The 14,077-nt window shown below is 41.8% G+C and overlaps 1 protein-coding gene across 1 annotated transcript; it reads right to left on the reverse strand.

Moving 5' to 3' along the window:
* Positions 1-5,763: 5,763 nt before the first annotated feature.
* LOC139064492 (uncharacterized) lies at positions 5,764-13,603 on the reverse strand. The gene is made up of 6 exons (XM_070547814.1): positions 13,579-13,603; positions 13,399-13,505; positions 6,844-6,939; positions 6,541-6,635; positions 6,416-6,452; positions 5,764-6,203 (listed from the first exon to the last, which is right to left on the reverse strand). The coding sequence occupies exons 1-6, from the start codon at positions 13,601-13,603 to the stop codon at positions 5,922-5,924; spliced, it is 642 nt and encodes a 213-aa protein (XP_070403915.1). The 3' UTR covers positions 5,764-5,921.
* Positions 13,604-14,077: the final 474 nt, after the last annotated feature.

Below are 14,077 nucleotides of genomic sequence, written 5' to 3' on the forward strand. Positions count from 1 at the left end.
GTGACACAGGGATGGTTATACTATGAGACACCCGCTCCCTTTTGCTCGGTGCACCGTTATTATCACGATGGAGAGAATGCACAACAGAGAAGTTGAGAACCTATGAGGTGTAAAAAACAGCTTTTTAGGAAAATGTCTGTGAGAATGAGGAGAGCAGGAGGTCTGAGTTATATCCTACAACAGAACTGTTTGGATCACCACACCATATCTGTCTTAATGCCCCTTTATTGGTAGTTTTGGAATTTATTGTACATTTCAAAGCAATTTGGGCCCATTTTAATCATACTAATTAATAACTTTAACATATAACATAGTTTTTATTTTCCTCCCTTTTAGTCCTATATATATATATTAGATGCTATGGGGAAAACGAACGCTAATGTGGCGTGATGATGTCATCAATATGTAAATTAGCACGTGACATCATCTGGCGACATCTAGTGACTTTTGGGGGGAACTTCAGCTACTTTCAGTCAAAAACAGTTGGCAACACTGGCAGGTTGAAGCATTGTTATTTAGTCCGTCACTAAGTATGTCTCTCAGGAGCATTATTAATTATATCACTGTAAATAATAAATCTTGCTGTGTACAATCAGGCTGAATATATTTTTAGCTGTTTTTTTGTTGTTGAGAAAAATGGGGTTTCTAGAGACTTATAAACAAATTCATGCAGTTATCCAACTTTAAAATTTTATGTAACCCTAACTGACTTCGGCTTGAACTGTGTGCTTATTCATTTTGTGTCTGTGATGAAGGCATCAAGACTTAATAAAGAAGTCACCTTGTGAGCAGTGAATCCTTAATTTTTGTCAGTCATACAGAAATACTTGATTTCAAGAGGAAAGATGTCACACCCTGTCCTGTCTCCCCATTGTGTTCAACCTGCATCTCTGTTAATTGCTCCCACCTGCCTCTCGTTTTCCAATCACCCAAGCTCCCACCCCGCTTGTATTTAAACCCCTCCAGTTCTGTGTCTCTGGTTGGTTCGTTGTTCCCATGTCCTGCGCGTGTTTATCATTAAAAGACTTTACCTGTCCCAGGTTGTCTTTCTGCCTGATTGCTTCCCAGCGTTTGGATCCTTACATCCGCTCCACTCACCAGCACGTCGTGATAGAAGACAGCTGAAAATGTAGTTATGTAAAGCTTTGACACAACATGGACATTTAATTAGATATCCAAATTTGAATTTGATCATCAAATAACATTTTAGAATAAACACATTTTAAGGGAGTAATAGGGAAAAGGAGATTAACACCTTTCAGCATTTCCTGCTTTTTTCAGCAGTGATATTGCTAATTCTGTTGAAGGAAATTCACTGTTTAATGAGAGACAGCTGGTGAAAATGATATGTAAATAAGTAAGAATGCATGTAGACCTACATAATTAAGCAAAACTGAAACACTAATATGAAGTATATATATTATATTTTTTTCTCCCTTCTAATCTGGGAGGGTGGAACCCCAGCTCCAGCTATGGACAAGCCCCCAGGAGGCCCAACTTGATATTTTTTCATGGGGCCCAAAATCTCTGGCAGCCCCCCTGGTAATGTCACATATCAACATGCTGCCCCTGGAGTCTGCTTACAGCACTTGATGAGGGGACCAGGTGTGATGAATGAAGGCTGATGAGATGAATGATGGTGCATGCATGGCAGGGTCATGACAGTCTTACCTCCGCACGCTCTGTCTTTCCTTTTGTTGGTGTGGTTCATGCGCGGCGCGCGCTCCTGCATAAAATCCCGCGTCCTTGCTGGATTAACAGCCACTGCTTTCTCTTCACAAACAGTTTAATTTAAGATTTAAACATGAAACGGAAACCCTTCAGCAACGTGGGACAGTGTTTCAATTTGCGGGTAATTCTGGTCTCCCTTTACTACAGCAGCCACTCAGCTATGGAGGCTGCTGGCCTACGGAGGCTCGGAGCTGGACTCTGGCAAAGGTGAACACGATCAAACTACTTTTGAGGAGGGAGAGCTTTGCTGCATTTTTGCTACTGAAATAAGACGTTTCAACCAAGCACTGTATGCTTTTTACATTTTACAAGTGTGATTAAAACATTTAGTAAAAATAAACATTTTAAATTCTCACATTTTAGGGGTGCTGGGAGATGATTTAGGGGTGCTTCAGCACTCCCCAACATAGGCTAAAAACGCTCATGGTGCTGATGGCAATTCTGAACGAAATGAACAAGGTCCATGCCAAACCAACGGAAAAAAAGGTTAGAAGCAAGGTACGAAACAGACACTGTAAAATAATTATAAGTATTAAGATGTTAAAAGTATATAAATGTCAAAAGAAAACAATACATGAGCTAAGATCTACAACCAGGGGCAGTCCTAGCTCGTTTGGTGCCCTGGGCGATCACACTTCCTTATGCGTGATTTACTTGACCAACTTATTACAATATGTGATGCATTTATACCCCAAGGCATAAAGAAGGCAAGAGCAAAAAAGCAAGTAGCCGTCGCCGCTGTAACATATGTTCTCCAAAAGACACACAGCACTCCCAAAAATAAAAAGGATTTTTCAATACCTAATACCCATTTTGCCGCCCCCATTGTCCAGGTCTAAAACTGCTACTGTTTACAGCAATATATTCCAATTCATGTTCATGAATATCTTTATTCTTCATGTTTTCAAGGTTTCAAGTGTTTGAAATTTAAACAAAGTGCTTGAACTGTAAGTGATAGATACTGCAGGTGTGTGTGTGTGTGTGTGTGTGTGTGTGTGTGTGTGTGTGTGTGTGTGTGTGTGTGTGTGTGTGTGTGTGTGTGTGTGTGTGTGTGTGTGTGTGTGTGTGTGTGTGTGTGTGTGTGTGTGTGTGTGTGTGTGTGTGTGTGTGTGTGTAAACATGAGCAGCAAATTATCAGAAAGCAAAAGATCAGTCTTGATGAAATGTAGATTTGGGTTCTGATTAGGGTTGTCACGGTAACCGGTGTAGCGGTAAACCCCGGTAAAAAAGTTGACAAAAATAATAACCGTCTTGTTTTAAAATATATATATTATCTTGGTGGGTTACCGTGGCTGCGGTGTAGGCGCGGTGACCCTTACCAGCCACCGTATCATCTGCTGAAGTTGCCGGCAGCACATGTGCGCTTTGTTTACGACCAAAACTTTCTTGAGGCTAAAGCTGAAATAATGACCAAAGGAGGAGACAGCAGCGCTCAGGACATTTATTATCCCTCAAAGAAGACAAAGTGGGAAGTACGGGCATTTTTTTTTATATTTGAAGAATGCCGAGGGACAGTTGATAGAAGACGGCTATCCTGTTTGCAGCACGTGCAGAAAAAGTGTCTGTGAAAGGCAGCAACGCTTCAAATCTCATGACACATCTGCGTGACCATCACCCACAACTCTACAGTCAACGCAAGGCAAGCTAACGTTAGCGTTTTAGCTAAAATGCGTGATCCGAGGATTTGGGTTGAGGGAGAAAGCAACGAGTCGCTATATAAAGCAGCCGCAGCGCCGCTACCTGCATATAAACCGTGTCGCAGACACCCCCATGTTGAAATGACGCTATGCATTACGGGGCTCCCAGGGGCAGATAAGAGTTGGTCTCTCTCCGAGAATAATTATGAATTTAACAATGATTACTGCCTGATGACATTTTCCCACATCTGCAAAGCTCACTGGAAGGACACAAACCGAGGACAATATTTTCCTGATATAGGGTTTATTACTCAAGTAAGTGTCATGTTTGGAGGAAGGTACCTAACCCAAGACATGCAGAATGCAACACAGACCAAAAACGGATGGTAAAATGATTTATTTATAAAGGAGGAACTTAGGATGCACAGATAAGTCTGTGATTGGAACTGCTACGACAGCTCAGCGTCTGGAGGAGGGAGAACACAGGTGAGCATAGGTTCTGATTCAGAAGTCCAATGTAGGCAGAGGTAGAGCCCTGCACTGAAGCCCTAGGCCCTCGTGTCGGCCCGGCCCGACGGCCCTCGGGCCGGGCGCCTTTATTTTTAATCGAATTCATTAAAAAAACGAAACACAAACGCAACATAGTAGAGCCCTGCGCGGGACTGTTTTCTTCATCCCGCTCCTGCCCGCTCCCGCTGAATTTCTGACCATTAACGCCTGCAACTGCAGCGTTAAACCAGGGGCGGATTAAGGACTGAAGAACATCCGGGGCTTAACACACGCACACACACACGCTCACACACACACACACACACACACACACACACACACACACACGTGACACGCACTGGTCAACATCATATTTGTCTTGTACCACATAATTTTTAATCTGAAGCTACATATTAAGCATTTTCAGGTCAGAGTATTGTTCCTGTTAGTGTTTAGTGTGAGATGATAGTAAATATTCCCTTTCTTTCTCCAACAAATTTACCTGATAGTAAGCTAGCTTTAGGCAAACCAGCAGCACAACAAATATTTTCAAATAAGACTCACAAACCTGAGTCAACACCAGTCTCATCAAAGCTGGGGTTCTGTCGCCGTACTTTTGGTCTAAAAAACGTCCTTATGTCCATCTTCACTCATGCGTTTCAGGCAGAGAGTGCAGAAGAAGCCGGCTGCTGAAGGGCTTCTTCTTCAGTGGTGGAGGCTCAGGCAGGCTGTATACAAACTACTGCCAGCTGCTCCCTCTCTGTTGGACTTTGGTACTGCATGTTACTTCTGCGAGTTAGATCCGGGGCTTCAGCCCAAGTAGCCAGGCCTAATGCCGCCCCTGCGTTAAACTCCCGCCCACACCCGTAGTGTGCATATCTACTCCCGCCCACACCCGTAGTGTGCATATCTACTCCCGCCCGCACCCGTAGTGTGCATATCTACTCCCGCCCGCACCCGTAGTGTGCATATCTACTCCCGCCCGCACCCGTAGTGTGCATATCTACTCCCGCCCGCAACCGCAAAACTCGGAGAAATTACGCAGCTGGACCGAGCGCAATTTGTGGCAGCGGCAGCGCGAGTGGCACTTGCGTTGGCAGCTCTGACTCTTCCGGGTGGTGCCACGGCTTTTAGTGGCACCTGCCACTGCTGCCATGGCCGCTGTCACTGCTGCCACAGCTGCCACGGCCCATGCCACTGCTGCCAAGACACTTCCGGGTGGTGCCACGGCTTTTAGTGGCACTAGCCACGCCCCCTGCCTCTAAAAGTCGTGGCACCACCCGGAACTGGTGGTGCCACGACTTTTAGTGGCACCTGCCACTGCTGCCACGGTACCTGCAGCTGCCACAGGCTGTAGTGACTTCAGTAATTGCAGCACTTATTGCATCATCGGCCTCATCATGCCAACGTTTTTATTTTTTACTTTATTAACAAAATCAAAACAAACAAGGCTGTCACCAAAAATATTTGAAATATTTCAAGCGGTTTACAAATGCATTTCCCAGTCACTCCATGCATATACAGTGTAATGCAATCAGAAGCGTTAATGCATTTATTTTTTCCATCATTTTTATTGCTCCCACAGACGAATCCGTGACAGCTCTAGTGGAAGATCCACAGACACTTCCGGGTTGAGGACCGGCGGGTCATTGGCCTCCGGTACGGAGTCAGGAAGCAGGGGAACACCAGAGGCAGATGAAGAGCGCCAGAGCAGTTCTCAGTTTCTGAAATAATTTATGACAACTGCTACCAATGTGGATTGTGGAATAAAAAGAGATAAACTGTTAGTTTTCTCAATATTGTCATTGCAATCGCAGCAGATATCGCCATCTGCCGGCTTAAAATGGTTATTGCAGTACATTTTAAACAACTTGGAAGTGAAAAGGCTGTTTGTCACTACAACAGATTTGGGAATGTAGTTTATTGTTAATTGATATTGTGATTTTACAAAAATAAAGTTTTGTATTGTGTATATAGATTTATCACTCTCTGTAATGTGAAGGGACTCCAATAAAGAAGACTTAGAACACAATAAAACTTTATTAAAACCAAGACCTATGCTGTTTAGTCTTGTACCTCAAATCTGGAGAAAACTTTGAGGTTCTTCTCATCTATGATAAAGGAACAGAACTTGTCATAGTCATTTTTATTTTCAAAAGCAAAAGTCAAATGTTCTGCTGGAGAGTCATAATCATGGTCCTCGTTCCAGCTTTGAACTGCCTCAAGGACTTCCTGCTGTTCTTCCTCATCCATGGACAGAACGGATGGCACTTTAACCATTCCCTCGAACAGTGTTCCCTTTACCCACTCGGCTGCTGCCAGCGTGTCTGCCAAAATACTGCTTTCCTGTGAAAATGACGGACACACACACACACACACACACACACACACACACACATATTTATATATATACATGCAATGTTTATGCATGTATGCTGAAAACCCCTCTTTGATTTCGAAGTAGAAGTTGCAAAATTCCCGGGACATCAAACACCCTCCGCCCTCACTGTAAATATATACATATGTACTATATACTATACTTGTTATGTGTGCTTTACCTTTGGAGTGTCATCATTAATGGCCAGTTCTGCTTTTCTGTGAGGTCAGAGAAATCATGGCGTTTCAAAATTTCAGCTTATTATACATGCTCCTAACAGGAGTCAGCACCCAAATGTTACTATACCCTTCATTGTCAATGAATGGCTTGGTCTTCATAAGCAAGTCTTCTGCTTGAAAACGGCAGATGACATTTGTAGTCTGCACCCACTGAATCAGAGCCTATAAAACAATTTTACATCAAATTAATTTGGAAAAAGTTAGAATCTACATTATGCAGATCTTTGACCACATTATTATTGTGAAGGCACTATTTTCTGTTGGTGAAAATGTAATTTTAGCATCCAACTTCTTCCTGCTTGTGTTACAAAACATTACAAATACTAGTAAGTTGTGTTTTTTTATATTTATAAGTGTCATATAAACATACCTCAGGCAGAATAACATCTGTTATGAAATGAGGATCCACAGATGTAGTTCCTGAAAGTGACAGGACTCTTTCCAAACGCTGGATGATTGTTTCAGTCTGGAACAGGAAGTAATAAATATAATAAATGAACAATAAAATTATACAATTAATTGGGAGGTTGGAGAGAAAGTCATTAAATTCTTTAGTTCTGTATAACTTCCAATGTACGTTCTTGTCAATAACACATTATTTATAAATTTTACCATGGCCAATTTACACCTTATCCTGTAGAATAAATCTCTGTTTAGTAATTCTTCTTTTAGTAATATTGTATAAATTTGTATTTGTATTTACTGTACATATTTAGAGAGTAACAGGGACGGTGCTTTAAGTCCAGACGCCTTTCTTTCAAAGCTCCTTAGACTACAATGACCTGGATGACTGAGAACCTTCACAGACACATTCTATATGGTATTCTATATGGTTCCACAAACCAAAATATATTTTCCAAAAGGTTGGAGGATTAGAATTCCTGTTAAAATGTGACTTTGAAATATATAAATTACCAATCAAACTATCTGACTTCCATAAACAAATTCTGCTCTACTGGAAAATGATATTCAGCCACAACTTTACACCGCATAGCTCCACCTTGTGGAATAATAGAGCCATTGTAATTAATAGGAAGACTAAATTTAAAGAAGAATGGTATGACAAACAGATTTTATATGTGACAGATTTGATGGATAAAAATGGCAATTTGTTACAATTTGAATGTTTTGTCGAAAAATTTAATTTTAAATGCTCTGTTAGAGAGTTTAATCAAATCAGTAGAGCTATTCCACTTCCCTTAAATTCATGATTAAAAATACCTTGCTTAATTCAAATGTGGTGATTAAACTTCCTGAGTTGAAAATTGGCAAATTTAAATAAGGTGAACAAAAATGTAAAAACAAAGTACTTGGAAGTATGTTAAAAATAGTTATTCTATGATATTGACAAATCAAAGAAAATAAAAATCACAGGAAAGGAAACTACAGCCATGCAGCTATCTTAAATGGCCAATTGCACCCAAGTTGAACGAAATTCAATTCAAAATAATACATAATATCAATCCAGCTGCCGAAACATTAAGAAAAAGATTTAATTTTGAAGTGAACCGGTGTGTCTTTTGTATGACAGAATGTGAAACTATTGAGCACCTTTTCTTCTCGTGTTCAGTAACAACTGGTTTTTGGGAGGATGTTTATCGATTATTAAATATTGAGAGAAATGATGTATGGCTTAACAAATCTAAAGTGTTGATCTACATGGATGCTCTGCCAAAAAAGATATCCAAAATGGTGAATATTATTTTCATCATGGGAAAATACCATATACATAAAACTAAATGGAAAAACAGCAAGCCTAACATTAACCATTTTAAAAATGAAATAAAACAATTTACAACATCTCTAAAAGTAGTATCAGAAAATAACCAATCTATAACTGAGTTGTACGAAACAATGTCTGAGTTTCTTGTTCTTTAAATTACAGTCCAATGAATCAAACATGTTTGAAATATAATGCTGAAATATCAACCTCTGAACATTTTTTGTTTGTTGATGATATTTTATTTTTATTTTATTATTATTTTGCATCATAATTTATTTTATGGTGTAGTGTCATGTGGTAATTGTTGCAAGTTCTAAATGTAATTTTCATGTTCCTCATCTGAGGTCATTTGTATTTGCTTTATTCTTCAGTACGTTGAATGTAGGTTACATTTTAAACTGAATGTATGTGAAAACGAAGATTGAAATAGTTACAAAAAAGTTGTTTAAAATGTACTGCAATAACCATTTTAAGCCGGCAGATGGCGTTATCTGCTGCGATTGCAATGACAATATTGAGAAAACTAACAGTTTATCTCTTTTTATTCCACAATCCACATTGGTAGCAGTTGTCATAAATTATTTCAGAAATTGAGAACTGCTCTGGCGCTCTCCATCTGCCTCTGGTAATCCCCTGCTTCCTGACTCCGTACCGGAGGCCGGTGACCCGCCGGTCCTCAACCCGGAAGTGTCTGTGGATCTTCCACTAGAGCTGTCACAGATTCGTCTGTGGGAGCAATAAAAATGATGGAAAAAATAAATGCATTAATGCTTCTGATTGCATTACACTGTATATGCCTGGAGTGACTGGGAAATGCATTTGTAAACCGCTTGAAATATTTCAAATATTTTCGGTGACAGCCTTGTTTGTTTTGATTTTGTTAATAAAGTAAAAAATAAAAACGTTGGCATGATGAGGCCGATGATGCAATAAGTGCTGCAATTACTGAGGTCACTACAGCCTATGGCAGCCGCAGGTACCGTGGCAGCAGTGGCAGGTGCCACTAAAAGTCGTGGCACCACTTCCAGGTGGTGCCACGACTTTTAGAGGCAGGGGACGTGGCTAGTGCCACTAAAAGCCGTGGCACCACCTGGAAGTGTCTTGGCAGCAGTGGCATGGGCCGTGGCAGCAGTGGCATGGGCCGTGGCAGCAGTGGCAGGTGCCACTAAAAGCCGTGGCACCACCCGGAAGAGTCAGAGCTGCCACTGCAAGTGCCACTCGTGCTGCCGCTGCCACAAATCGCTCCTATTACCTCACAATAAAAGAGATGTATTGAGTTTGCGTCCTCTCTGGTCCTGGAGAAAACATGTCACAACCCGCGGCTCTCCCATCCTTCTGATGCGGCTCTCTGTGCTTGTAAAATAATGAATGGATATTTAAATAAAATGTTTTATATTTTACTGAATTAATTTTATATCTGTAAGTCAATTCTATGTAAAGATTGTCTGCGTAAACCTGAACAGGTCCAACCCGGTCTTACTGTGAGACCGGGTTGACGGGTCACGCTTGTGCGTAATCATAGGCACTTCCTGGGCTGAAGAGATTCTGGGATTCTCCTCCTGGATGTGTCGCACATTGGAGACAGGAACAAGCACTATTCAGCCAAAGTTTCATAATCAGGGAACATTTTCTAAGGGACAAGTCTCTCTGAGAGACAGGGTTTGGAAAACACTCGCTTCAGTGGGAGGAACCTTCCCGCATGCGCTCTGGTTCTGCGATGCGCTCCAAGCCCCTCTCCACAACTTCAGCTCGCTGTGCACATATGCGCTGAGCAGCTCAGATGTTCAGATGGGAATCTTTTCTTGGGTGATTTAGCTACATCTGCGATGTGTGTAACGAATAAATTGTCAGTTTGTCTGCATGCGTCGGGATAATTCTTTCTATTTTTTCTCTGTCAAAATAAACAGCCAAACACGGTAACTATCCGGTCAACACAAGCCCTGCTTTAGACTGTTTTGTTTGCTTGTGAAAATTGTTGGAAAGAGATCAAATTTAACTTGATTACCACCAGAGCCAGTGCGCCGTTATCTCCGTGGCGGTAAACGAGGGAAAAACAAATTGATCGGATCCTGCTCGTCTTTTAACACATTGGTCAGGATTGACGCACTTTGTTTTCATTTAGTTGGTTAAAAAAGTCAGGCTCGGGTCGGGCCAGAGAATCCTGAAAACCTTTTCGGGCCGGGTCGGGCTGGGGCTCAGATTTTAGGTCCGTGCAGGGGTCTAGGCAGAGGTGTTCAGCAGAACATCCTGTGGGGCGTGTAGATGTTGGCTGGAGGAGGGAGAGGTAGAGAGCCGGGGGGAAGCGCAGGAGAGGGAGCATAGGTGGAGAGAAGCGGGGCGTCCTGGTGGATGGGGCACTGGGTTGAGATGAGAGGTGGGTTATGGAGGTTGGTGATATGGTCCGCGTGCTGAAAATCCAAATCCTGGAGTAGAGGTAAGTATCTAAAGAGGCCGACAGGAATCCTGACGAAGGGTAAAAATCCAAATCAGATCCAGGCGAAGCAAGAAAGGTCAACATCCAAAAATACTAGAGCTAAACACTACGAATAACATTAATCCAAGAAATACTAGAGATAACTCGAGTGGCTGGCTACTACCACGCTGAGGCAATCTTCCGGCGTCGAATTGTGTCCTCCATCCACCTTAAATAGGAAAACACCCCACTGATCAGGAACAGCTGGGCCACTCCCTCTCCTGGCAAGAGACTCACAGATGGTTAAGAGGAAGAGAGTACTCACCCCAGCTCATGACAGTAAGGGTAAAAAGGTATCTGAGTAGAAGGCGTACTGAGGCCTAGTCCACACGTAGCCGGGTCTTTTTAAAACGAATATCCGCCCCTCCAAAAACTTGCGTCCACACCACCTCGTTTTAAAAAAACTCTGTCCACACGTACCCGGATAAATACGTTGTTAAGGACATGCCAGACCTGTAGGCGGCAGTACTTCCCCCGTTCTTAACCTCGTCCTTCGTCTGTGGTCTTCCGCAAGCAGCAGTAATTCTGCTTGCAAAAACAAACAAGCAAAAAGCGCTTGGACGATTGATAAAGCGAGCGCAGCTCTGAGGGCATCCATGCTGTCGGCTAGTGTAAACACAGGTCGCACACGTGATGTCAGCATTTTTTTGTCACGGAAAGTGACGTTGCGGACCTTAAAACTCCGGTTTTGTCTGTCCACACGCAGACACCCAAAACGGAGAAAACGCAGATCTTCACTTTGGCCGGAGTTTTTAAAAAGATCCGTTTTCGTGTGAAAAAACTCCGTTTTCGTGTGGATGACAGGCCAAAACGTAGAAAAATATCTACGTTTTGGCAGATCCCCGGCTACGTGTGGACAGGGCCTGAGTATCATCTGATCTAATATTTTTAAAATGATGACATCAAACAGACAAACATTAAGAAGTTATGGGCAAATATTGGTATTTTAAAGACTAAAGGGGAAAAATGTAAAGGAATAAACAACATAATTACAAAATGACAAACTTTAGGCAAAACTTAGACACAAACTGAGGACAATAATTTCCTGGTATACAGGGATTATTTAGTTGTCTGAAAATGTAACACGTTTAAAAAAATACCGCGATAATACCGAAAACCGTGATAATTTTGGTCACAATAACCGTGAGGTTAAATTTTATAACAATAACCAGCACAAATCATCACTTTGGAAAAGTCACACCAGGTCATCTAGAAATCTGATGGAGGACATGCAAGTGAAACTGGAAAAATGTAAATATTGTGTAAAAGTCCATCTTTTTCAGTAATTCAACTTAGACTAAGAGACCAAGAGCGAGCCACCCCAATTATGTTGCCATGACATGTCGAGATGTGCAGCAAAACATGAAGTTACGCGTCACGCTGACGTCACTCAGAAGACTCAGAAGATTAAAAAGTAAGTAAATAAATAAATAAAATGAATAAATAATAAATTCAATCTAAATAAGCCCCACCCACCCACTATCTCTCCCCCATGCTTATTTCTCAGTGTGGTCTCAGGGAGCTGCTACAGAACTCCATCAGTCAGTCCATCACGGGGACACAGGGACAGTCTAAGATCTTCTAGTCGTGGGCTGGTGTAGAAACTCCCACACCCGTTTTTCACACAACAGGAGATGTTTTAGAGCACTGGTCCCAGGTGGATGAATAGAATAGAACAGTAATGTCAGTGGGGAAATTCATTTGCTAGAGCAGCACAAACACTTACAGAAAAGAAAAAGGGAAATTAATAAGATTAGAGGTAAACACACAAAGGCAGTAAGCTATTATAGTAACCTTCAACCACTAAAAACAACCAATAACAAAACTGGGTTTCCAGAACTATGCAGCAGGGACACAAACATACTACATCCGGTAATAAAATCATCTCTATGTTGTTTTTAACAGCAGCTGATTTATGTATCATGGTTTTAACTAGATTTTGGCTGTATGACTTTTTGTTTTATCTATTTTATTTTTGCATTTATGTCCTTAATTTAATCTATGGTGCCTTAAGATTTATTGTGAAGCACTGTCAGCTTTTTAAATCCTGTACAAATACATTTTAACACACGTGTCTCGTTCCATGCTGCACGTGCTTGCGTCTGACTGGGCGCCATTAATGAGCAGTGAAAATGCAGACAGCGCCTCGCTGACCAGTGCGAGCCAGGGAGAGGAAATGTCAGAGATGGTTTTTACAACAGCGTGATGAAGATGTTTGGTGCATGGGTGTATTTTCTGGTTTTATTACAGTTGTTTCATTTTCTTTCAGAACCATTAGAATAATGTCAATATTTTAGGTGCAGTACCAGCAAACAGGCACAGGAGGGCGACATTGGTCCAACAGACGGTTTACATTTACCTGAAACACCGTGGTTAAGACAACTGACTTCATCTGCCTGATTTCATGTTAATGATATTTTCTAATGACAGTTTTTCTGTTTGGTCAGTCTTGTTTTCTCTACTTCCTGGATTCAGCGCCGGAAACCATTGTCCACCCCTTTTACGTAACGTGGAAGCGAGCCCTTGTTGCCATGGAGACCTGCCGTGTGCTTCGTTAAATTCTACTGTTTTTGCTGCATGTGCGCAAAGTTCACGTATTTACTTTTACGTGCTTCATTGAGCTCGTATTTACAGGTAGGACTGCCATTTCTAGTCTTTAGTGTTTAAAAGTGTTTCATTAGAACCTGCAGAAGCAGCTAAACGTTCTTTCTGTCCCAACTGGACCGGACCGGACCCTCTGGAGACAGAAACCCGACACACAAGACGGCCACAGCGAAGCGAGAGGGAAGATGGTGGAGCGGGTAGCCGAGAAGTAGCGTGCTCTGAGTAGCTAACCCTGAATTTATAGCAGATGTAGCTCTATGTAACTCACAAAACTACCTAATACCTATTTCCTAAGCAATAATTACTCTCAAACGCGCCTTTGACCGTCATTGGAAAACTTTGGAAGTTACTCCGGTTGCATGCTGAAGAATGGCTAACAGCAAAGCTAACGGTAAAGCTATCAAAGCCTTGCTACCCCACGACTATGCGTGCCAAGAGGCTATGGAGACCAATTTGAGGGGGACCAAGAATCTCTTAACTTCACCAGGTAAAGCTGCACTGCCCTTAAAAAAACAAAGAGGACATGAAGAGGCTGCTATCAGCGCTGAAGCAAGTGTCATTTTGGCTGCAGTTGAAAGTCTCAAAAATTCAATTGAAGAGCTCCGAGGCGATTTAAAACAAAACACTCTCACCATTGCCAGCATTGTGAAAGCGGTTGACTTCAACAGCGGTGAAATAAAAGATCTCAAAGAAAAGAACAAAGGATTGACTGAAGAGATTAAATTGTTAAAGGCTACAAATCTAGATCTGACAGCCAAATTGCTCCGTGTTGAAAAAATGACGGAAGACCAAGAGTCTTACAAG

This window comes from Nothobranchius furzeri, unplaced genomic scaffold, assembly GCF_043380555.1.
Source record: "Nothobranchius furzeri strain GRZ-AD unplaced genomic scaffold, NfurGRZ-RIMD1 Scf031, whole genome shotgun sequence".
In the NCBI taxonomy this organism is placed as follows: Eukaryota; Metazoa; Chordata; class Actinopteri; order Cyprinodontiformes; family Nothobranchiidae; genus Nothobranchius; species Nothobranchius furzeri.